General features: G+C 35.8%; 2 protein-coding genes and 1 long non-coding RNA gene across 5 annotated transcripts in view; 1 reads left to right on the forward strand and 2 right to left on the reverse strand.

The window, feature by feature from the left end:
* LOC129003195 (chromatin assembly factor 1 subunit A-B-like) overlaps positions 1-2,436 on the forward strand; it is a 28,640-nt gene extending 26,204 nt beyond the window's left edge. For both annotated transcript variants that reach the window (XM_054431476.1, XM_054431477.1), the window contains exon 14: positions 1,963-2,436. In XM_054431476.1, coding sequence (XP_054287451.1) covers positions 1,963-2,344 — 382 coding nt within the window. In that variant the 3' untranslated portion in view covers positions 2,345-2,436. The remainder of the gene's footprint in view (positions 1-1,962) is intronic.
* A 920-nt stretch (positions 2,437-3,356) lies between these two features.
* Positions 3,357-7,168, reverse strand: LOC129003736 (uncharacterized; the record flags this gene model as incomplete). Its single annotated transcript, XM_054432032.1, has 2 exons — positions 3,357-5,432; positions 6,991-7,168. Coding segments are annotated over 2 exons (540 nt in total), but the record flags the coding sequence as incomplete, so codon positions are not given.
* Positions 7,169-7,205: 37 nt separating this feature from the next.
* Positions 7,206-26,095, reverse strand: part of LOC129004211 (uncharacterized) — a 119,813-nt gene continuing 100,923 nt past the window's right edge. Inside the window, exons 5-6 of one of the 2 annotated variants that reach the window (XR_008491682.1) lie at positions 12,268-12,386; positions 7,206-7,290 (exon numbers count right to left, since the gene is read on the reverse strand). This is a non-coding gene — a long non-coding RNA (uncharacterized LOC129004211). Of the gene's footprint in view, positions 7,291-8,122; positions 8,198-12,267; positions 12,387-26,095 lie in introns of those variants that run through there. The other variant, XR_008491683.1, reaches the window with a different exon arrangement.

A 26,095-nucleotide genomic window follows, 5' to 3' on the forward strand; every position in this document is an offset into this window, starting at 1 on the left:
TATTAATTAACATCTGTGTCTAAGGGTATGTCAGCCTTAGTCACTAACAAGACTACAAGATCGCGCCACTCATCCCCATTCATACTTGGCTTAAAATACCTACTATGTATGGTCGCCATTTCATAAAAAAGTATTAAAGTATTAAGTAAAGTATATAGCTAAAATTGTGCTATCCATCGGGAGTCGGTAAATATCAAAAGAAATACGTGCTATATCTAACCTTGCCATATGTAGCAATGATATTAGGGATGGTCAAGTCTCGAAATTTCGGGAAATTTTCGGGAAATTTTAAATCTCGTTACACGAGACGAGATTTCTTTTTGGCCGAGATTTTTATCGAGACGAGAATAAAAAAAAAAAAAAAAAAAAAAAAAAAAAATTAAAAACGCCTGCAGAAAGTCAATGCAATACCCGCAATACAGGAGCGTGTTGTAGTTGCGTTTCCTTTGCGAAGGCGTTCTTATTTAATTAATTCTTCAAAAATGTAAATATTACTTTAATTATTTTAATAACATTTGAGAAGTTTTGTTAAGTTGTTAACAGTGTGAGGAATGTTTTATTACTATAAAAAAGTCAAAACAAGTAACTATTTTATAAAAATTAATATTTTATTTTATGATTTATTTTATTTTAGGATAAGTTGAACTCTTTTAACTGATATCACTATGTTTCCTAATCGTAGGCATTTTTAATAATTTAGGTGTGATTAATAAAAAAATGTTATGCTGATGTTTTTTAATAAAAGATAGTAAATATCCTTGCCTATTATCATTATTTTTGTATTTAAACAGTCATCTAACAATGTTACAAAATCAGGTAAAAATTCCGAACGTGCATTTCCCGTTGTGTATGAGAAGGGAAATCCCGTCTCGATCTCGTCTCGAAATTTTATGAGAAATAAAAAATCTCGTCTCGTCTCGTCTCGAACTAAAAATTCAATCTCGTCCATCCCTAAATGATATACATATATTTTTCGTCTAGCATCTGCTATATGTAGCATTTAGTGCACACAGTTCACAGTTGTAGCCTCCTGGGTGCGAACGGTTTTGCTCAGCGATCTTTGTTTACAATGGACTGGAAACAGAAAATATGACAGTGCCCAAGATCGGGATGATATTATAAACTTAATTGAACTGTTCCGTGGACAATAGGCGTTGTGATCATACGTAAAACGTTTTTGAAGTTACCGTCGCCTCTTTTAGCGTTTTAATTATGGATTGTCAGCGTATTCATCATCATTAAGGTCCCGTAATAAATCTGCTACACTGTACTTATTTATCGAAGCAAGAAGCGGTCAAACCTAAAACTTGCTAAAATCTTCGCTCCCGTCTGTCTCTCTCTCTGACTTCCAAGATCACCACGATAGCTGCCACGAACAATGTCTCTTCAGCGCACATTTCTATACGGAATCAATTAAGACAAATGGAAATTTGTTTAGTCTGCAGGTTTGGTGCGGCGGGGGTATTTTGTACTACGTTCGTATTTCTAAATAGTGCTTATAACCACTATTATAAAATTTTTCAGCATTAAATTTCCTATAATTTGATACCCAAAAAGTCATTTTTACAAATATTAAAATTTTGACACTTTTTTTCAAGATGGCAGCCAAAAAACGTATTTTGCGCCACAGTACGGATGTATATTTTTAGTATGTTGATTAGAAGCATACTACCTACCATTCACAGCAAAAATCATTTGTGTTGCAATTAGTTCCACCTTAAGCTATATTTTCGATTATTTCTACTGCACTACATCACCGACAATGAACATCAAACAAAGAAATCAAACCCTAAGTAGTCTTTTTCTTTATTTTTACATCTGCACTTCACATATAAACAATAAAATAATTCAAATGTAATTTTTTGTTTTAGTTGTTTCATTAGATTAGTTAAGTTGTTTTAAATTTGATTCATGCAGTTGTTTGCGGAACAAAATGTTCATACATACTGTTTTTTTTGGCAGGGAATCACCTGCTAGCAGCAAGGAGCCACCCAAGGAACCCCCCAAAACTCCTTCAACTCCGGCAGAGAACTTGAAAACTCCAAACAAGACTGTGAAAACTCCAACAGTCAAACTTGCAACTGCTAGTCCTGTGGTCAAAAAACGAGCTCACCTCATCACAATTGGGCCTAAGGAATCGCCCAAGCAAAGTGCAACGACTTCCATGATGAACTTTGTCACTAAATCAGCGAAGAGTGATGAAACTGAAAGTCCTAAGCAGGAGAAGAAGGTGGAAGAAAAAGTGAAAAAGAGAATTACTCCTATTACTTTGACATCATCTGTTCATAAACTCGTCACTCCTGTTTCCCCTAGTTCCGATGATTGTATTGTCATAGATGACTAATTAGGCAGCCTCTAGCTCAATGCCTTTAAGAGTAATATTTAGCTGTATAATATTTGTATAGTTTTCTTTTTCCTTATATATTTTATACCTAGTATATTTATAACAAAATAAATCTTAAACTGATCGATTTGAAGAAGTTTTTAACTCAAAAACCTCTTTTTGCTTATTTTATAACATTTAAGTTATTTATTTGTTTTGTCTTTATTGTTTGGATTTTGTTTGGTAGAATATAATACTACATGACTATTAACTACTCATAAGTATCTAGATACAATTTTATATAAATAAATAAATTCAGTAATTTTCAGTAAAATATGCAGTTGGAATTGATAAAAATCTTTGTAATTTGAAATAGCATTATAATAATTAAAGTTAGTTTTATGTTTTTCGGTCTATTTCACCTGGGCTTTGGGCGACCAGTGTTTATAGTGGTAGATCACAAGTTAGTAGTAGTAGTCAGACCAGTGGCTGAGCTAGCCAAAAGAGGTTGTTTTCCAAGCCAGGGAGGATACAACACAATAGATTGAGGGGTTGGATTCTGTGGTAGATTTGGTGTGAGAGGCCCAACTAAAATAATCAGCTAATGGCCTGGTGAAAGTTTTTGGGGTAGGAAAATTCTTTTTAAGCACTTTTTACTTTTACTCATCCTTGTACTGTACTTCGTATGTGTCTACCAACTGAAGGGGTAGCGAGCTGGTCTGTTAAAGCGCGGGACTTGTGTCCCTGAGGCCCTGGGTTCAAATCCCGCCAAATCACCAAGAGATTTTGTCTAAGTGATAATGCCGCAACCCCTAGGCCTAGCCTGAAGTAATGTGGAAAACACCAGGCTCAATTCTAGCGTCCTAGGGGAAAAAATGTGTCTACTTTTATAAAACTTTTGTTTTCTATGTTTAATATGAAAGAGTTTACAATGAAAGTAAGTGTAATAAAGACAATGAATAATCCAGGAACTCAAAGGGCTTAAGGTAACTTGACCAATTTGAAACACTCTGTAGATTTACAAAGTATTTTATTTACATTTGGCTTTCATTTGACTTTCTGCCAAAAAATAGTGGATAATCTAATATATACATAAAATACTTGGTAACAGAAGAGGACTGCAACTAATATCAGTAAACAATCATACATTGAAATATTATAAAAAATATTTTACATACTAAACATTCTATTAACAATTGATAAAATATTAAAAATTGTTATTTTTGATATTGTGATTACAATAGTTTTTCCACAAATAGATGATGGCACATAAAAAAATACAGCGAAACACCTTGTAATACTGATAGTGTTTTGTCACTACAAAATCAGCTAAACTGTTGTCTAACATAAATTAAACACCTTTAAGCAGGCAAACGGTGATACCTTGTTGTATATTAACTTCAATGGTTACAAATTTAAATTTTAGGGTATTGTTGTAAGTAAAGATAATCCCTCAGTTTATAACTCTATCTTAACAAAATCTTTGTAAAAACAATAGATTTCTGAGGTAGATGTGATTTGAATAATTTGAAATATTTATGAAGTAATAGAAAGCAGACATTTTTATTTGCATATAAAATTTATTTAAAAAACTACGTTGAGTTCACTAAATGACTGATTAAAATGTCTTTGTATAATATATATTTTATTTTAATAATGTAGTGAAATTTACAAATGGCACTTATGTTTATAAATCTAAATAAATAAGCGTAAATATACTATAAATATGTATTTATGTAGTAGAATAAAAAACTGAAACTAAAAAAACACAAGCATTTACTTGAACGCTTTGTTTGTTTTTCTTGTTAGCAAAACTAGGCAGATTAATGAGGTTCTATACAATTTAAAATATGATTAAAATAATTTGTTTTCCTGCCTGGCTTAGACCTGGGGGATGTTTAGTAATTTAATCTTTCCTTTTTTCAGACTAGATATACTTTGCTAAACATATTCATCATTCTATGTTCACAGTCTTCAACACTTAATTACCACAATACACTTTGTGACTAACATTAAAAAAATTTATTTTACCAACAAAAAGTTGTTCACACTAGAAACATGTAGAAAATACTCGATAGAATGAAACTAAAGTTTTACAACCAAAGTATTGTTTTGTTGTTGACTTTTGAACATTTTGTTATCAAACTAGTCAACTGATCGATGGAAATTACAAAAAAACTGAAAAAAGTAAGTCATTTATGTCTGTGACACTATATTGAGAATTTTAAAAATCAAAGAAACTAGCCAAAAGAGTAAATATCATTAATTGCTGCTTCTTAGATCAGCTTATACAATGGAGGTCATTTTGACGAACATTGTCATTTTCTCTGCCATTTTTCGGTATATATTCTTATTTCTGTGGTTAGTCTCAACCACAAAATTTAACTAAAAGCTACAATTTTTTTATAAAAATACTTGATCCTAGATGCAAAGTCCCTATGAATTCATACATTTTTATTATGCTATTCTTTTGGCATTGAAATTCATACCAATAAATACCAATTGGAAGCAATTGTATCAGTTGTAGTTAAATGAAACCAATAAAAAATTGTCACAAAAAAGGTTCTTAGCTGTACATTTTCAGCATAAGATGAATAGTAAATCTGTGATGTTCCACAAATTCCAAGAAGTAAGCACTTTTAGAAGATGAAGAACTGACCACTTTCACATCGTTATCCTCACAAAAGAAAAGTTCATTAGAGTTAGAATTAAAGCTCACAAGAGACAGGCTTACACAAGTCCTGCACTCATTCTTCCTCACTAATCTCAGTTCGTTTGTTCTTCCCTCGTTTGTTTTTCGCCCGTCTTCTTTTGACCCGAGGAGACACTTCGCAGCTACATCCACTTCGGACCCGGATGTAGTCCAGCATCCAGTTGGATCCTCCGGAAGGGAAGGAGGGAAAGTGGTGTAATCTGTGGTTGGTGTGGGTAGAAGGTGATGGTTCTCTCACGATAGCGTACGTGTACGAGTACTTCTGTACACATCGGGACTGGTTGTGTAGTCTGCGATCCATAAAGCGGCATGGTTTGCCCTCTACACCGGCTCGACAGGAGAGCTCGTAAAACCTTTGCCTGTTTTCTGCTTCGGAAAAGAGTTCTACCAACAAGCCTGTAATAGAGAAGATAATGTAGTGTGGGTGCACTTTGTTTAGGAATAAGTCTAAATTCACAATAAATATATCATGTATGTTGTTCAAAGGTTTGTTCTTGACATTGGTCATCACTGATTTGTAAAAGGTTTTAGGGTTTGGAATTTGACTTCTTTAAGAGTGAAACAACATAGAACATGACAAGATCAGTTAAAAACAGAGCATTGCCAGGTGACCCCACTTCTATTCAGAGTGAGTCAGATTCCAGATCAGCAACATTGTGACACTCAGGTGTTTTACTACAGTCGGGACCACATAAGTTTGCAGTTCAGGGAGGAGCCTATTTACCATATGGTTTTGAATGAACCAATGAGAACGGTCCGGTGTTGCCAAATCTAATAATACCAGCTGATTTAAAAATATTGCTTTGTATATTTTAATTAGTGTTGTCAATGGGCGATGTGGCAACGTCACACTTTGTATTTTTATTGGCTGCCACCAACTGCAAAATTTTGTGGTCCCAACTTTAGTCAGTGATGAAAATATCCATTATAATTCTTTGAGCAACATAAAAACACCATCACCAACAATGAACTTTTTTAAGCCCATGCTTGTATGACATGCTTGTATAAGTATAGCTGCATAGACTATAGTTCGGCCGCTTAGAAAGCGACCTCCTCTAGCATTGGTTTAGCATTAGCGTGCAGGTCGCTTTCTAAGTGGCCGAACTATAGTGGATATAGTTAAGCTGAGTGATAATTAGTAGGTTGCTGTTTCAATCCTGTAAAAGCCAGTCACTTCTGGTTTGTTTAAAACTGGACTTGTGTGCTCTTGATCATTGGGCTTATTCAAAAAGATGACGTGCTAAAGAAAGAACTGATTTTATCTTTGACAATTATCCAATAGTCAATGATTTTATTCAGTAAAAAACTGTACACACTTTCACAATTTCACACTAATCCTTCACTGTATCAGGTTAAATATGCAGCAACGTGTCTCTGTAAGCATAGTGATGTAATGGTAACAAAATACTTCCTTGATATAGATGGACTAGTTGTTTAAGCTTGGGCTACACTACACGGGAAAGGATGTGGACAAGACAAGGAAAGGAAATGGAGAGGAAAGTTTTTGAGCAATCCTTTCTGTGTAATCAAATTGAAACTGCTACACTAGACAGGACACAAAACAACACTTGCAGAATCTGTTGAATCCTCAAAAGAGCATTCAATTGACATTTTCGCTGCCTGCCGCATACAGTCCCTTGAGCGACACTAGGCAGGAAAGGAAACAGAAAAGAACTAGGGAGGAACTTTCTGGCTGTATGTAGTGGTCTGTCGGAAAATGTACGGCAGCTCGCAAACGTACATTATTGAAATTGTTCCTGGCAGTTTCCTTTTTGAGTCCCATATGTAGTGTAGCCCAAGCGCCAGAATTTGTGTTAGTTTCTTTTCGTGTCTAAGGCCCAGGGGCAGTTGTTAGGGAGGCTCCACTGGCTCACCAAATGTTACTTACATTGTCATTTGAACAGTTTACTGTGATTTATGTTTGGAAGATATATGGATTAATAAATCTACCTACCATCTTGGTTAATTCCTCCTTGAGGCTCCACCATCTCCAGTGTAGAGGGACAACAGTCTACTGGAAGACCCTTCTCTCCTCCCTCCCTCCTCAGCACCACCTGAGCCTCTTTATGTGACAACCACCTGCTGCCTGCCTCCACCGACATCAGCTCTTCTCCTTCCTGTGACCTGTCACAATACAACGAATGTTAACAATAATATCTTTCCTCCCTCCCTCCTCAACACCACCTGGGCCTCTTTATGTGACAACCACCTGCTGCCTGCCTCCACCGACATCAGCTCTTCTCCTTCCTGTGACCTGTCACAATACAACGAATGTTAACAATGTCTTTCCTCCCTCCCTCCTCAACAACACCACCTGGGCCTCTCTATATGATAACCACCTGCTGCCTGCCTCCACTGACATCAGCTCTTCTCCTTCCTGTGACCTGTCACAATACAAGGAATGTTAACAATGTCTTTCCTCCCTCCCTCCTCAACAACACCACCTGGGCCTCTCTATATGACAACCACCTGCTGTCTGCCTCCACTGTCATCAGCTCTTCTCCTTCCTGTGACCTGTCACAACAGTGACGTAGCCAGGGGGGGGTCCTGGGGGTCCGGACCCCCCCCTTCCGATCCAAAATATAATATTTTTTTGTTAAATTAAACGTAAAATTATATAATAATACTGGATTGACGTTGGGTTTGATTATTTTCAATGCCAGGAGAGCTAAAAAATACCGTTTTAGGGCCTATATTTTCAAATTTTTCCCGGACCCCCCCCCCTTCTTCTACCTGGGCCCGGTCGGTCGACCCCCCCTATTTTGAAATTCTGGCTACGTCACTGGTCACAATACAAGGAATGTTAAAAATAATATCTTTCCTCCCTCCCTCCTCAACACCACCTGGGCCTCTCTATATGATAACCGTCTGCTGCCTGCCTCCACTGACATCAGCTATTCTCCTTCCTGTGGACCAGCCACAATACAACGAATGTTAACAATAATATCTTTCCTCCCTCCCTCCTCAACACCACCTGGGGCTCTCTATATGATAACCACCTCTGCCTCCCTCCTCTTCTCCTTCCTGTGACCTGTCATGATACAAGGAATGTTAACAATGTCTTTCCTCCCTCCCTCCTCAACAACACCACCTGGGCCTCTTTATATGATAACCACCTGCTGCCTGCCTCCACTGACATCAGCTCTTCTCCTTCCTGTGACCTGTCACAATACAAGCAATGTTAACAATGTCTTTCCTCCCTCCTTCCTCAACAACACCACCTGGGCCTCTCTATATGACAACCACCTGCTCCTGCTGCTTGCCTCCACCGTCCTCTCAAAAACACAGAATTTTTTCAAGTTGGTTTACAGTATTCCCAAGTTATCCACATCAAAATTTGACGGATTTAGTTACTTTATATTTCTTCATTAACGCCTGACAGATTTGATTATGACTTGGCACAAGCGAAGACCCAGGTAATCCACGACAAGGAGGATTTAGAGCTGTGATGTAAAATCTGGGATCTAGGTGCATTCATCTGTTTGTCCAACAAATCTGTTGGATCATTAATAAAAATTAAATGAAAGGGCTCTGATATAGGATACTGTCCTGTAAATGGTAACATGTTTTGTGTCTTTGGAGCAAAAAAAGTAGTGACAAATATATTTTAGGCCGCAATACATTTTCCCCCTGTGGTGCTATTAGTATCATTAGATTAAGACAACACACAAGGTCAACAAAGTATTTTAAGCACGTATTTAAGCTGGATGAAATATTTGTAAAATGAATACATATTAAATCAAGTGTTCATGAACTAATATCAAATGTTTAACATTATGGTGTGAAAACGCACTCGAAAGTCTACTTGCTGAAGCAATGGTTTATAACTGGTTTTATCATTGTACTGTATTTAGATTGTGAGTGCCTGCAGACTGAAGATACAAATTACGTGTCGGCAGGGACCTTTCCTTCTTGTCGTTGCGGTTTGTAAAATGCAGGCGCCAAATTAGTCCGTAATCTAAATCTCTATACTTCAATCATAGATATCTATGCTTCAATGAAACAAACTACTCCGAACCATATAAGAGCGATCAACGTAATATCATTAAACAGTCAAAGGTTGAAACAAAAATCATATTTTAATAGGCAAAGAAATTATAATACATCTAAAAATGGCTGTTTCCGGAAGGAGGAGTGAGAAAACACCAAATTAAGTATTTTTATCTCAACTTGCGTGCGTAATAACGCAAAGAAATCTTGACCTAACAACATGTGTATCAATTATGTGTGGATGGATAGTAGTCCAGTCAATGAATGATCCAAAAGTGGGTGTAGAGTGCGTGAGCAGGTAACTAAACGATTCCTTCAGAGACTAATTCAGGGGGCTTAGGGTGTTAACATACCAAAAGTCCAGAGTCCTGACTCCTAGGTGGTGAGCCAGGGGGGATGGTGGGGGGAAAGGGGGGGAAGGTACGCATTTTGGGGGTTTTGATTATATCTCGAAAACTATAAACTTTTTGTATACTATACTAAAATATAAAATTGAAGAAGATTAAATTTTCTACATAAAAAGTATATAATGTGTTTATTTTGCTTAAACAGATTACGAGTTATTACTTATTTAATTGATATCTTATTAAAATACTCCTTCCATAAGAAATACATGTAAATTAGTATGCGAAATGGGGCGAATCCTATCCGCCCAAAGAAAATATAATCGATATTCTGGAAATCCTGACAAAATTTCCAGTAATTTGACACTTAAGTCATAAAAATTGGTCCAAAATTAAGGCGAGGTCGAGGTAACAAAAATGTCGTGTTTTGGTGTTTATTATTAAGAACTAGCTGGCCCGACAGACGTCGTCCTGTTCAAATGTGGTTTTATGTCAAATGCTATGTGAGCTCGTTCGCATGGCTCAATCACGTCCTGGTTGAAGTTCGTTCGCTACGGTCACTCACCTTTTAATAAGATATTTATGAAATTAGTAATAACTCGTAAATTATTTAACCAAAATAAACACATTATATACTTCTCTTATAGGAAATGTAATCTTCTTCAATTTTATAATTTAGTATAGTATACAAAAAGTTGATAGTTTTCGAGATATAATCGAAAAACCCAAAATGCGTACCTTTAAACCCCCCCCCCTTTCCCACCACCCCCTGGCTCACCACCTAGGAGTCAGGACTTTTGGTATGTTTAATCATTTCGAAAAACTATCTGTGTTCAAGCTCAATTTGTATATGCCAACACTATAATTAGTTTAGTTTTAGTACTGTAAACATGTTTTTACCAATTATCAACCATTAAGACGGGGACGCAAATTGAAACCAACTAAAATAATGTTGCAAGTCTCAAAACCTAATTGAAACGTCGTAACTTCAACCTGAATTAAAAAATAATGGCAAAATTCTTGCCAGAGAGCAGTGAAAGAACGAAGTAATTTTTCAGACAGGGCGTCTAATAACGACTTATTCAACGCAATACTTCTACTCCCGTCTCTTTTCACTCGCCATAATTTCTTTTTAAATGTTTCCTGTTTTTATTTCAAGAAATAGTCGTAAATGTACGGATGGAAAGAAAAGTAATAAAATAGCGAATCCCAAGTTGCCTTCCTCCTCTTCTATCCGAGTGTCTTACGTAAGGTGTTATTTATTTAAATACATTTACAATCTGGAATGTTACAAGAAAACTACTTATCTTGGGCGAAAGAGGGGGGAGCATTAGACCAATGTCGTAACAGCTGAGTTAGATAGCTCTGTCGCTTGGTTTACGATGCGATTTAGCATTCAGCCAAGGCGGGAACTGGAACTAGAGATGGTCATTCGGTTGTAAAGTCGATCAGTCATGTACTACTATCGATATAAATAATGGTAGTTATATCGGGTACTCCAATTGTTAACCATATATGGCAAAATTTACATCTACAGGTTAGGCAAAAGTCTGGAACCCCCCAGTTAACTTTTTAACGTATTGCAGTAGGATAACCAAACTCGGCACATATTTACAGGGGTTCCAGACTTTTGCCTAACTCTGTAGATGTTAAAGAACCAGAGGAGCAGATGTAACAGATTTATAATTACTAGAGTTCGTCCAGTGGTCGAAAACTCGACCACAAATTTGTACAGACTTCTCTATTCTTTTCATTTGTTTTGATTTTCTGTTTATATTTTGTTGTTATTTCGTCCCCATCATGACAGCTTGACAGCCCATAAGGCCCATGTTAATTTGTTTTTAATATCTTTCTAAAAGTATGCGTAGATTTTTCCTGCGATGCACAGGAGCTGAGAAAAAGGGTTTTCAATAAATATGCTTGTCTACTAATACACAGAATTAGCACTGTGTTAAATCTTCACAAGAAAAGTTGAATTTACATTTTTGACCCAATTCACATTAAATATTCTCTGCACATAGGACAGATAACCTTTCTTTTGGTACAATTCGCGTGTAATTCGGTCCAGTAGTATGTTCAGGCTAGCCTTTATAAGTTTTGCAAAAGTGTTTAAATATATAAGATTGTTTAAATTAGATAGGTAACAAATCAACCAAAACATTGCCCGTATAAACCCCACTTTAGTTTGTACAGTACTTCATAATTCTTCCGGCACACATTCGATTATTATTTTTTCACTTGTATAGATAGAGTATACAAGTTATATTATATATCGTTATTCATCCGATAATTAATAGTATTAATCATATAACCTAACAGTGGTTTTGATGGTACAGTTTTTGAGGGGAGAGGTAAGTTTTATAGGCCTATGGTTTTATACATTCATCATTGACTAATTGTATTGAAGTAGCCTTCAATGACTACAATTCCCCATGGACCAGCTGCGTTACTGTCAAAATTATATTTTCTCTCTAATTTTTTGTTACTTAGATAATTGATGTGACATAGAATATACTTAGTTGTTCTTTCAGTTTGGTCTGGTTAAAGTATCGTGTAATAGGTACCTATATAGAATATAAGAATATAAGAAATAGAAGATAAGATAACCTATATATATATATAAATACCTATATAGAAAAATCAACATCAATGTAGGCCATAGGCCTTCCTTGTCTGTGGATAAATTCAAGTATATTTTAATTGAATCAAATAATTGGTTACATCTGGTACAAATAGATGGAATGTCTACTTCAGTATCGAAATGTCAATGGCAGAACAAACTATTCTTCATGCAAAAGTAGTCTTAATAGTCTTATTAGTAAACATGAATTTAAAATACGATCCAGGAAACAAGCATGAGAAGTACATCCAGGAGTGGGTGGAGCTTGCATACTCACCAATCAAGATTGAGTTCTGTATTGTTGTTGCCAGGGTGACGTGGCGTCCTAGTCTGTGATTGGCTGGTCGAGTACACTTCTGAGAATCGCGGAAATAAGCAAGCGGCCAGGAACAGCACCTACAACATGCGACAGAGATTAGAGCGACATAATGAGCCTGTTGTGCGACATGTTGATGTTGGATCGGCTCCAGAGATCACAGGAATGCTGATTTTATACGCGTCATAACGTACAAGAGTTGTTTTTCTCTAAAGTGATATTTTGCGCTGATCAGATAGCAACTGAAAGGGAGTTTGTTTTTGTCTTGGCAAGTGTGCACAGGAGTTATCTAGGAGCAATTGGAATGTTGTGATTTAAATCAGTTAGGATTGTTAATTTGTACCCGAAGAATAGATGACCTTATCTTTGGGTGTCCAGGGTACCCTTCTAAGGTTATTTGAGGGAATTCATCCTTTCGGTGCAAATTTTACGAACATTGGACTGACATGGGTCCAAAATGTAATTTGCAAACCACCATAGACTGCTGATCTGTACAGTTATCTTAAGACAGTAATGCAATTTTACTGCTTGATTATGTCAGATGAGCAAGCTAGTGGTGCAAAAAAGGTCTTGAACCAGCAAAGCAAAACACCCCAAGAATTACAATGTGCATGAATAAGATCAACAGATCCTTATTTCGTAGTTATGGAGAGTCCATTTTCCATTTTTATGGTCAATAACAAATTGGCAATTGCACAAGACATGATAAAAGAGGTGTTCTTCCGAACAGCACTCGGCTCCTTTTCTCTTATTCAACACTTGGTAAACAAGAACACGAGATGTCTTAATGGGCTTAAATGAATTGGACATTAAAACTGTTAACCACAGCTCACATAGTTGGTGGCATTACTATTACTAAAACTATTATTACCAGTTAAGATGGGGACACAACCGGGCGTACTAAAATGAATGGGGAGGGAGTGTAAAACGGGATGAGATGACATTGGTAGCTTTTGTGACTGACTTCAATCCGCGGTTTCTTTAGCAAGGACCATTTATCAGAGACAATTGGGTCCAGTTTTTAACCATGAACAAGTAACTGAATTTTACTTTGATCGTGCTGGAGACCAAAGATTGATCATGAGGCACTATTACCACTCGACCGTCTACGTGTATAGGTGCTTGGTACACTTGGTGAACAAGATCACGAGAAATCTTCGTGGACTAAGGGAAATATGCTTTTTAGACAATTATCATTACTGAGATGTGTATGCCACCTAGGTACATATTTTAACCCAAATATGAGTGAAGGATGTGTGTAGAATGGTGTGAGATGATCTGTGTAGCTTTGTTACTGACCATCAGGGTCATTTATTTATAGCCCGATGATCAGGGACAGCTGGGTCCAGTTCGGCCACCAAAAAGCTACTGTTTATCAGTATTAACCGGCGACCTTTTGATTACCAGGGGAACACTTTAACCACTTAGCTACCTAGCAGTTCATAGGTAGAACCAATAAATCGGTAGAAGTAAAATTAACATAATTAATTAAGTGCTTATCGTCAAAGATGTGTCTTAGTACATTTTTGCTCGCCACAAAAGCGAGAAGGTTTCAAGACCAGTGGGTGGTCCTATGCGTGATCTAACAACACCGTATTTGTAAATGAATAGTCCAGACTGACTCACGCACACGCACTAATGCCTGTGTGATTGCTACTCTGTCACGCACACAAACACGCTCGCGCGCGCGGCAGCCAACTCGTGTGTGATAGACTGATAAACTTCATGTTCAATTACTTGAAATAAAAACCAGACAAGCAACACCTGATAGTACTGCGACAACAAAGTCTTCAGAATTTGCATCTGATTGCGTTTAAGATAAGGGCGGTACAGAGGAGGAGACGTACCTGGCTTGGTAGACCTCCACTTATCATATTGTTTATTGTTTACTGTGTCCGATGTAATGTGAATATCACCGTATCCTAGCCGTCCCCCACGTATTACGACTCTCACCTATGGCAATACACGTGTAGTTTAAGGCGAAGATGAATTAAGCCTGAGTAGAGAGTGCATGGCGTGAAAGCTGTGTTATTGTTTCCCATCGTCCTTTGCGATTTTACAAAACTAAATTTACTTCAGTAAGAAAAATTGAATAATACATAATAGTTATGATGTTCAGAAATCCGTATCTATATTATGTTCGTTTAACTAAGACTTTGAAAATAAAAGTTGTTGGACATATTAATTTAAACGAATCACCAATACTATTTGTAATTCGTAATAAAAAATACATTTACAGGTGCTACATTACATTTAAGGTACATTACGTATAATAATCTATAATGTATAGCCGTAACGTTTCATCGAGCTAATATAATAAATTTCAAAATCATCCAAAACATTAATCACTTTTTATTTTTTTGTTTGCGTCTTATACTAATGTTGTTGTTGAGTAATAGTCTAACAACAGTAGGATCAATCAATTTATAACATTATCAAATAACAGTAACATGACGGTCACAGGATGTTTTCAACCAATGATTTGAATTAGTGTATCCACGATATTTTCATAGCTAATTAAACACCGCTTAAAACAATTATTAATTCCTAGAAATATTTCACACCCAATTAGTTACGGTTATTTCATCAGGTCATCAATTGAAAAATGTGCAAAAAAAGACAAATAAAACTCATCCTACTTGATGAAGCCCACTGGGTTCGCACTAATAAACTAATTGCATTTATTCAGACAAACGCGCGGTGTGGTTTGTTCATTCAATTAATTTGTGTTCCATTTCGCGAATCATTTCGGATCTACCGAGCACGTTTCTTGCATGGAATAACTCCATCCTCGTCGTGGGCAATCACCCCAAGCGTGACGTCATACATAAAACCTTGGTTTATATTTCCAACAGTATTCAAAATTTGCAATAAACCTGGTCGTTAGTATAAAAGTCTGTTGTCTGCAATCGTTTTACAGCTACAGAGACTCGAAAACAATTTCGCTAAACTAAATTCATTTTGTGTAAACTAGTTGGTTTACCTATGCCATTGACCATTGGATACTGAAGTAGACATACATCTATATGAACCAGCTGTCACCAATTTTATATTAGAACATAGCATAGTTGGGTGAGCCAGAAAAATAATGCGCTAGTGTCTAAAATTATATTTTCATCCTTATTTTTTTTTGCTGACATTATATGATGGTACATTACACTTGCTATAGCTCACAACAAGTCGTTCCATCAGTTTGACTTGGTAAAATTGCTGGTGTATTCGACAAAAATTAGTAATTTACATCAGCACAATCTGTAAGTGGCTCACATAAACTACAACGATTTTTTGTAAAAACTGGTGGCAGCTTTAACATAGGGATGGAATATCTGGTTGTATCAATAGTCAAAGCCGATGCTTTGCGAAAGAGTGTCCTCTCAGAATGAAAATAAGCAGAACCTAACGAACACAAATTTACACTGGGTCCTAGGTCAGTACCACAATTGTAATACTAATATGGTCGGTTATCATGGTGGAAGGATAATCAATTATATTCAGTTACTTTTACCATATATAAAACATGGTTAGTCTATGCTTTTCACTTTTGAGACATCCAGTCCAGTCCATAAGGACCAGCTGTAACAAAGAATTTACTAAACACGAACTTTTGTGTTGGTGTATCGCCGTTTGTAATAAATAAATAAATAAATAGTCAAATGAGCCAGTGACTAGTGTGCAACAATCTCAAATTAAATATCCATTATTGATTTTTGTCGCGGTGATAGTTGACATACTCTTCCGGGGCAAAAGATATACCACGTATTTAAATAAGATAACGTATTTAACATAAATTAGTAATTTAGGCTACATCCGCGCACTCTATCGGTGTATAAATTCAATTACGTCAATTTTTATATAAAAACAGACCACGACTTTAACTTGGGGATGCAATATATATTTCAATGTAATAGCTATTTACCTTACAAGTGTAGTAAGAGCGTTTTTACATCACGCAGGTGAATGTTTACCGAAGTGATGTAAACACGCTCTTGCGTAACGTGTAACGTACAAGATTTTACCTGACCCGACAATATACAGGAGGTTACGAACAATATTTTTCATTATCCATTTCACTCATCTTCTAACAGTAACGTTCATTTACAAACAAAAGCTAGGTTTGGAAAATTCTTCAAAACATAACAATAAAATTCAAGCGCACAGCTGATTTCTAGCGTTGAACACGTCGTTGGCTCCATAGAGGTATATTTTTTAAGTTAAGCACTCAATGTTATTTAAATGGGTTTCATTACATCACCGAGTGAGTTTTTTTCAACTTTACATCACTCGAGAAGTAACGAAGTTATATACATCACGCTTGGGATAGGGAAGTTTAACATGGCGGGTTAGGTAAAATAACAAATTATAACTCAGGTCTATATAAAAGTCTATGTATCCAAGTATCTAAATTTGTGGTTAATGCTTAATCCACTTATAAATAATTAATGATCATACAGCATAATTTTCGAATTAATTACGAGTTGTACCTAATTTATTTTTAACAAGATCATGTAACACACCAACGAAACTTTCAAACTTAAATTGACAATCAAAGCCTGATTGTACGACCGTATTTACATTTTAAAAAAGTTGGTCTTAACTGCACATGCAAAGCATGTCTTTGTAACATTTTGCAAACACAATAAACTTAGTTATTCTCTAGCGTGAAACATTCTCTATTAACAGTGTAAAGCGCACTAGGCGAGTCGACCGTGAATGCAGTGAAACATAGCAGAGCTGGAGTACTTTATAGCAGCCATTACACCAGGAGAGCACGATAGTGCTTTACAGGTCAGTAAATATGTAAAGTAAATACCTCTGAGCTCAGCCGGCCGTACAACACATACTGATATGTTTTATAGATAATGAGTTAATTTTAAATTCCATTTTGATATCTTAAAGCATAAATACAAGCAGTATCAACAGTTTATTTGGGCGTTAACCAGGTAACCAGATGGGTTGGGGAGGGGTTATAAGCCCCGAATTATGAAATTGTTTGAGGTAAAAGTAATATTCCAGTCCAGAGGTAAAAGTAATAAATGCAGTCTAAATTACAAAAAAAGGTATAAGCCCGTTTTTTAAGGGGTTTTTATAGTTTCAGACATAAAATATGTTTTACAGTTTATGTTAATAATCGACGTTGGTAAGTACTTTAGACGGTTTCCATTTTATGTTGTGTAAAACTTTTTTATACAAGTTTAAACTAAACGTGCTGTTAAACAAACATGGAGATTGATGGCAAATTGTTGTCAACAAGGATTTGAATTTCCTTTGCAAAGAACATTTTCTGAACGAATACAATAGGAGCCTATTCCATAATTAACCGTGTCTTTAGTTATGTTGAAATACTTGATAATGAAACATTCTGTTTGAACATTCCTTTTGAAACATTCTCTTAAACAAACATTGTCTCGTTATATTTAGGCAGTTAATTATTTGAAAGGCTTACAAGTAACTTCAGTATTTATTTAGCATAAAGATCACCTGGAAATAACTAATTCCTTCCACGTAGAGTACTTCAAGTGAACTTCAACCCCATTGTAAAATCTGAAGCCCGTTTACGTATTTCATGCCCGAGTGCGCTGAGTACACTGACGTCGACCAAATGTTTTCTCTTATTTTTGGGTGGATTTTACAGTTTGATTTACTCTTTGGTTTATTCGATAAACTAGTTTTAGTGTTGGTGAATTAGTAAGAAATAAATAGTTAATATCAAAACTACATATACCGGAAAGAAACACAACTAAACTGGTCTACGTGTAATCCATACACGGTGATCTATAATGGACTACGTTACATCCATGTCAAAAACTTAATCGATGGTTTCCAAAGAAGACACGGAATCGCACTTAAATTTGTCACCCGAAAATCACGAGGTCGTAAAACTGCTTCACGGCTGTGAGGCTATGACCCAGTTACATCTGGTAAGCCTTGAAAAGTCTCCGTATATTTCAGTAGTCATGCCATAAACATACAAGAAGGAGAAGGTACAAACGAAATATTTGATAACTATTGTACATGATGATTCTAATGAACAGAATCTCTCGGATCATTCTAATGCCGAAAATTTGAAAGAAAGTCATGTAAACAGTCCGGAAACGCTTCGTTAGCTACTTAGGGTTATCAATGTTTACATTCTGTTGTAAAAAAAAAAACAAAAAAAATGCCGTGTATTAGACATGATTATCAAACTATAGACATGAATTTAACAATATGGTAAAAGCGATAAATCAATCGATACATAATCTCGGTACATGAGATTGCTTACAATCGAAGTTTACAGCTTTTACTCCCCAGGGCCTAAAACGGCTTTTTACTCCCTAGGGAGTAAAAGAGCTATTGTAGACCCACAATTTATATATTGAAAATGTCTGTGTTCTTACAGTATGACGAAAAATAATTGTATGTTCATTGAGTGTTGGTGGCAGATGAGTCATGAACTTAAGGTTCTAATCAGAGTGGTCGCTTGACGAAAAACAGGATCACTCAATATAACGGGCATTTCAACCTTATTTGTACATACGTGATCCAGTGGTTAAAATGTAAAAAAAACTCTTTAAACAGAACAGTGCCTGGAATACATTAACTATCTTATAACCAATATAACCAAACAGAAAGTAGATGCTGATGCGCCTAAGCGGCAAGAGACAGGCGGCGCCGCGTAGCCAAGGCCATTCGTTACGCGCATTAGCCAAACGGATCCGCATTTCATTCGGATATAAATCGTAAGCGCAACAGACCTGTATGCGCTACCTCTTATAAACTGCGATCTGCCCACTCTCCATTCATACTGACCAGACTAATTGAAATCATTCATTGATAATGGCCAATAGTGCACAATGGGATGATTGAAGACGGTTCATTCATACTGGCCAGCAGATAAATACCTACGGATAATTGATCGATATTAATTCTTGTAGGTAAATGGAGACATACCATTTATAACCAGCGAGCACATAATAATAATAACAATGGAGATGTGCTACATTCACATTGGTGAAGAGTTATTCAATTTCTTGTTTTTATACTGTACAGTTATTTTCTAATGTACAATTGATTCCTCTAAGACTTTTGACGTAATGCACGTACTGCGAAATTTGAATACTGTACGCTTCATTCTCAGATCTATAGAGCTAAAAAATGAAATTAAAATCAAATTTAAAATACTGATTATGTTTTGTAATTTTGTTGTTTCTCAAGGCTTTATACACAAAACTTAAAAGTAATATCGTATTTCGCACAGAAAGAATATAACATTCTTTGCAACTGAGTGGAGAAAATGTACGTTTTAGCATATATAATTTACTTTCTTATCGCAGGATCTTTTTAGGGTATTTAAGGTGTTGCATAGAACCAAGGCCCTACTACAATAAAACCTAGATGAATTGTGCCTAACAATACTAAAGGACTTAACAAGAACATCGTAATGTATCGTAGCGATAGATACACCCGAAGTGTTTGGGCTATGTACAACCATCGATGTATTATAACTTAATCGTGAATCTGATGATGATATAAAAAGACATTGGGAATCTTTGCAAAGTATTGATGAACTACTTGACTCACAAGTTTCCCACATTCAGGGAGTTTCTATGTCTAAATGAAACTTCGGCGATGAGCGAGGCGTCGCAAGGAATCACTTGGAACCATTGGAACCGATGTCATATAATTACTCAGTTCAGCTAATGAGTTTACCATACTTCATTCCGGTGACACGTGATATTATTGTTGAAAGAATTACACTCGTTTTGCGTGGACAGTTTGTTGATGATGCTCAATAGTTTTGGCGAGACTTCAAAGTGGTACAACGGAAGTATAAATACCAAGAAAAAGGGACAAGTAATTATATCTAAATATTTAAATGTATCACTTGTTGATGTTTGTGTTCAAACTTGTCTCACGTTTGACCTAGTTCAGGTTTGTCCGAATGTGTATTCTGTTTGATGAAAACTTGGACGTTCTCTCAATCAGTTTATATGTATTTAACAATTTACTGAGTTGCCTTCTACGAACTATCCAATATATCAAAGCTGACTAACATAAGCTAGTTTGCCGTTTGATAGCTACTGCGTCAGTGATTGATTTCCAATGGGAAGTTTCTGTGTTATAGTGATACTCAACAGTGATATTATCAGGTTAGACGGCTGGTCTAATACATCGATGTATAATACTCTACATTAGTCTCTACAGTATATAGAATACATTAAATACATCGATGGTCTAGAAAGAGCGCAACTCTTTTGCTCTGGAACGCATGTTAAAAACCTGCCAGTCGCTGAAAAGCTATGAGAACAATTTTGCACACCAATGGATCCGAAGGTTAAGAAGAGATTACCTAAATTGTAAATACACCTATATATAAAAAATTACCTGGCTCTCAGGCGTCACAGTTAAGCAGACAGTTAAGTAAAGTAAGCAGAAGTTAAAGACATCGGAACAAATTCCCCGAAGATTATTAACCTAACGAGGATTATTAACGGGGAAATTATACTTGAATATTGCTGTTTGTAAGGTTTAACTAGAACATAAACCATTAAATATTTTCATAAATCATAGAAATCCCTCCAACAATTAAATAAATAGTCGTCCTAACTAAAAAGACTGGGTGGAACAATGGGTTAAATCAATTTTTAAAATTTCTCTATAACACTATTGACCGAAAATGAATTTCTACCGTAAGTTTGTTTAACTTATCGAAAAAGTATAGAGATAGTAGACATTTGATCTTCTACTCCCCATAAGATTGAAACCATAGGGTGAGTTTGAAGGTGAGTAAAATGTAGCAGTGGTGTTTGTCAACTAGATTGGTGCAAATTGGAATGTGTTGCAATTGATTTAGACTGGATTACGGTTGCTGGTTAATTGAGTGAACGTTTCATCACTATAATGATGAGGTGTACTAAACTGCAACGTCATTAGTGGAATTAACTGTTAACGCAACGTATGGAAATGAAGATTAGGTCCAAACATTGTTACGTTGTATGACATTTTCCCCAAGAGTGATGAGTATTATCATGGTAAGGTTCGTGGGTTTTTAATACTCCACCACTATACGAGATTTTAACAATATTAAAAGCTCAATATACATTATTTAAAATTCATTTTCATAGCCCCAGGATTGCGTTAATATGACAAATAACGGTTAAACATACCTCGTCAGACAATCCTTAACATGTAGGTAGTGTCGAAGTTGCTACATATGTTTCGGCGGTTTCGGCGGCTATTTAAGCATCTCCGCCATCGTCAGGCAAACAAAAGGATCCACTTGATGTGTCATCAGAATAAATAAATTACACATTTTACACAAAACATAAAAAACTATAGTGATAGGCCTATCAACTACACGCACTGCCGTGGACATGGCAGGAAGCAGACCATGGGTGATTTAGGCCTATCACTATAGTTTTTTATGTTATGTGTAAAATGTGTAATTTATTTATTCTGACGACACATCAAGTGGATCCTTTTGTTTGCCTGACGATGGCGGAGATGCTTAAATAGCCGCCGAAACATATGTAGCAACTTCGACACTACCTACATGTTAAGGATTGTCTGACGAGGTATGTTTAACCGTTATTTGTCATACATTATTTACAGATAATCCTGTATGTTGTCTAAGTAGTTTTGATTCAAGGTAAAATCCGAGTAGAATTTGTCTGAAAGGAAAGGTAAATATAAAAAAGTCCTTTGTTAGTTTTGAAAATTAATTTAGTTATAAACTACGGTTTCTAATCGTAAGAATACGCATTGCCACAACATAACCAAGCAATATTATTAAACTAATTGTGTATACTACTTATAAAATACATTGTTTTTCAAGTGAAGATCAGTGATGTTCTGACTACCGAAAACCCAAGAAACTTACCAACCAAACTACGTGATCAAATATTAGTCAAATATATTAGCCAGGGTGTTGTCCTTAGTCATGTAGATGGCAGGGATGCAGGTTAAACGCATTCAATGGGGCGTGTTGAGTGGTCAGAAATGGCCATAAAGTGTACCTGTTTTGGCAATGTAGACACATGCATTCGGAAGAAATGTTTATCAGGGATAGGTTGTCTGCCAAAATATGTTTGGCCATTTATAGTCGGCCTTAACAACCTTAGCTATTAACAACTTATTATTAGTTATTACTTATAGTACAGCTATAACTATCTTAACAACCTTCTATTTTATTAGCTAACTATTAGGTGACCGGAGAATAGATACCAGATGAAGTATTACCTCATTACCTACAAGCATCCCATCTTCCCACTCGATATTAATCGAAATGATTTACCACATCTCATTGGAGCGATATAAGATATAGTTGATATAATAGTTTTAAAGAGAGAATATTTCCATACGACTAAACGACGTGGCATGTTCCCAACGGGACGTCGAGAACGGATTTGGCAGTTGGCACACAGGTTAGCAATTACTGCGAATGAATGAAAACAGGTGGCATTTGACGGTCAGGAGCATTGTTGCCAACCGTCACTTTCAACGCAGTAATGTTGGTATCACTCGACCAAAATAATCGTCCGTCACCTGTGTGCTAATTTTTAAAATGCATTTTATTTCAAGTGACACTTTGAATCTCAAATCGGCAACCGTAAAAAATATCACAATGGTTTAAAACACTCCAATTATAACGTTATTATGACTTTAGAATACGAATTTTTATATTATACTATTGATTGAGAACAAATTTGAGGATAGGAAGTCAACATTGAAAGAAGTTATCTGATATTTTAGTTAGTTTGGTATTGGTAAACCCCGATGTTGATTGTTGATTCGTTTAAGTAATTCAGTTTTGCTACTCGTTTAACACCCCAATTACGTCCAACAAAGTTTAATTAATGTTTTTGCAAATATAACATCAGTCTGTTTGCCTAGCCTGGATTGATCTGTAAAATGATATTTTAATATACAATGATTCCAAATAGAAATTAATATGATAGAGTGTTTGCGTTTCTTCTGCAAACCGTATTTGATTAAATTGTCAATATCGATTTCGTAAACTCTCAAAATATTCATGCTTCTGCAATTATACCCTAGGTAAATTTCATGATCACGCAATATGCTTAATAATACGCAATAATACCTATGCAAATTTTGCTTAATGTTCTTACAATTTTCTAAAAATAAAAGTGTAAATATTTGAGTATTTTTGTAGGAGTTTTATTAAATTTGTTACCATGTAGTAAATGTTAAACGGATTGTTATCCTATCAAGGTTAGCATCAGCTGGCCGGAAACGGTTTTCCAATAACTCAAGGACATCTGGGGGCCTCGGTAAACACTGCTCGGGTTAACGTTAACGTTAATGTTAATGTTATTGTTATGCGCTGTGGTATTATGAAGCCAACCCGGCGCTGTGTACAGACCAAGCAGTGTTCCTTAAACACAACATCGTCTTATGAGATCTGTTAATACTATTTATGCTGCTTTGATTGTTATAAATCATAGTTAAATTAAATTGATGGTAAACAAGCAAAGAAGTACATTAAAATATATACAAGGTGTATGCAACTCTATGGAACACTTTTGTATATTTTGTTCTATATAAAAAATGGGAAAAACGACATCTAAACATGTGTATAAAAGTCTGGTTGTCTGTCTGTATCTGTTTGTTTGATTTTATTGTATGATTTTTACGAAATGTATCCGTAAAGGAATGCCAAAACTAAATCAGAGTAGAGATATACAAATTTTCAAGAAACATATAAGCTATTGAAAATAGTACCAAATATTTGACAAAAAGACCCGACATTTTTAAACAAATAAAAATAGTCAAATTGTGATTCCAATAGTGTAGTATATTATAACATAGTGTTTGTACTTAACAATTTGTGGGATGCGAACTAATAAACCTATGGTACATCCTGTATTAAAAAAGAAAATTTAAAATACTTATAAATTATACCTTGGGGTTTGTTTAGTCGGAAACATTTTCATTTAATCACTTGAAGACCAACTATCTGAAATCAATAATGAACATCTTACGTGATTCACTCTGCATATACTCATTAAGGTGTTCCCTACACTTAATCATAGACAATAACAAAGTATAGAATACAAATACATATAATAACTTTCAGGTTGAGTATGAGGCATTTTTAAATTATTTAAAATTAAAATAAAATAAGCTAAAGTGTTATTCTCATTATCGTTCAAAGGGTTCTTGGCTATACTTATCGCCGTAAAAAGGTATCCTGCTATGGTATGTGAAGGCCCTTAGCTTCATACTTTCACCCTACATCAAACCCCAGGTTTCCAACCCAAGTGCCATCTAAGTTGCAGTTTTACACAGTTGTAGACGTTATTTCAAACATTTAGCTAGTCAGCTGATTGTAAACAAATTAAACCTTCAGCCTTTGTTTACATTCGAGGAACACGTTCCTCTAATTTACAGCTCGACAAATGGAGAAGCAAATCATTTTGCAACAAAGCCACACAGCAGTCATATGCACGTAAAAACTCCACTGTCGGCAAAAACAAAATATAAACTGTACAATAAACAAAGTGAAACCGCCAATAAAAGTCTTCCAGCGGATTTATTTAGGTGCGGACGCCGTCTGTGATTTAGCAAACAAATATATCCGTTGTGGATTTTTATTTGTGACAAATCATCAAAGTCCGGCACTGCGCTCTGTTTGTTGTGTCCGTTTATGATACGTTTGTCATTGTATGCATAGTGTTGCAGTCGTGTGTTTACAACATGGCGACCGGAGCTTTGTCAGTCTCGATTGTTTGTTGTTACTTTACCAGATGGCGAAGAAGAAAGAGAAAGAGAGTAATGAAAAATTATTATGATTTTGTTTCGATTTACATAACGCTAATTATAGGGGCTAGAATAAGAGGAGATTAAACCCTAAGCAAACCGGGTGATGTGCTCTATACCGATCCAAACATAGTAGTAAAAGATAAAGATAAGTATTAAAATCATTTCAAAGTATTAACTCGACTTCTGCGTGCCTCCGCCACCATGGAACATGCCGAGAAAGTTTCCAGACAGCAAACCATCTTGACAGACAAGTACTTTATGGAACTATTGCATTTTATTTATTTATTTAATGGGATTGCTGGGCAACAAATTTGCTGACAGATTATTTTTTCGTTTTTCATCTTTGTTTTGAAACGGCGATCAACTGGCTTGACGACCAAGTAGCTTGTCGCACAAATGGTAGCCCCACAGTACAATAAAATTGGAATAAAAAAGAGTTCAGACCTAAACAAAACGAATGACACACCTATCCAAACTTAATAGTGAACGTCTGCTGTGAGAAATATAATTCAAAAGTATAATTTATTTAGTTGTTGAGTTTCTAGAAATATCTGTCGCCTCGCTCGTTAGCTTAGCTGAGTTGGCCGAAAGCTCCTCTTGTGATTTACCGAGGTGGTCTGTCTGCCTGTCTGTCTGTCCGTGGTGTGATGTCTGGGGTTAAGTGGGTCATTTTGCTCTGAAATAGATTCACACTAGATAGAGTGTGACGATTTTTCGTGATGATTACTCGATTTTTAGCGAGTTTGTGTGATTTTTTCTTTGTGTGGACCCAATGAAAACTAAAAAAATGCTATATGTTTTGATGCAACGAGGGTGCTTGCATGTTTAAGCTGGCCGCGTTTTAAAGGCTACTTTTTATGTTCGCACGAGGTTTGAGTTTTCAGTTAGGTCTCCACCAAGATAGAATTGAGATATACGAGTTATGATTGGAATTCACATTCAATCAGCAATCTGCAATATGCGTTCGTATGCATGGTATCCAATCAATTGTATACTTTCAAATTATGATTATAAATAAGAGTGTGCT

Source organism: Macrosteles quadrilineatus, unplaced genomic scaffold (assembly GCF_028750875.1).
Source record: "Macrosteles quadrilineatus isolate MER2022 unplaced genomic scaffold, UCM_ALF_1.0 Scaffold_9__3_contigs__length_116548681, whole genome shotgun sequence".
NCBI lineage: Eukaryota > Metazoa > Arthropoda > Insecta > Hemiptera > Cicadellidae > Macrosteles > Macrosteles quadrilineatus.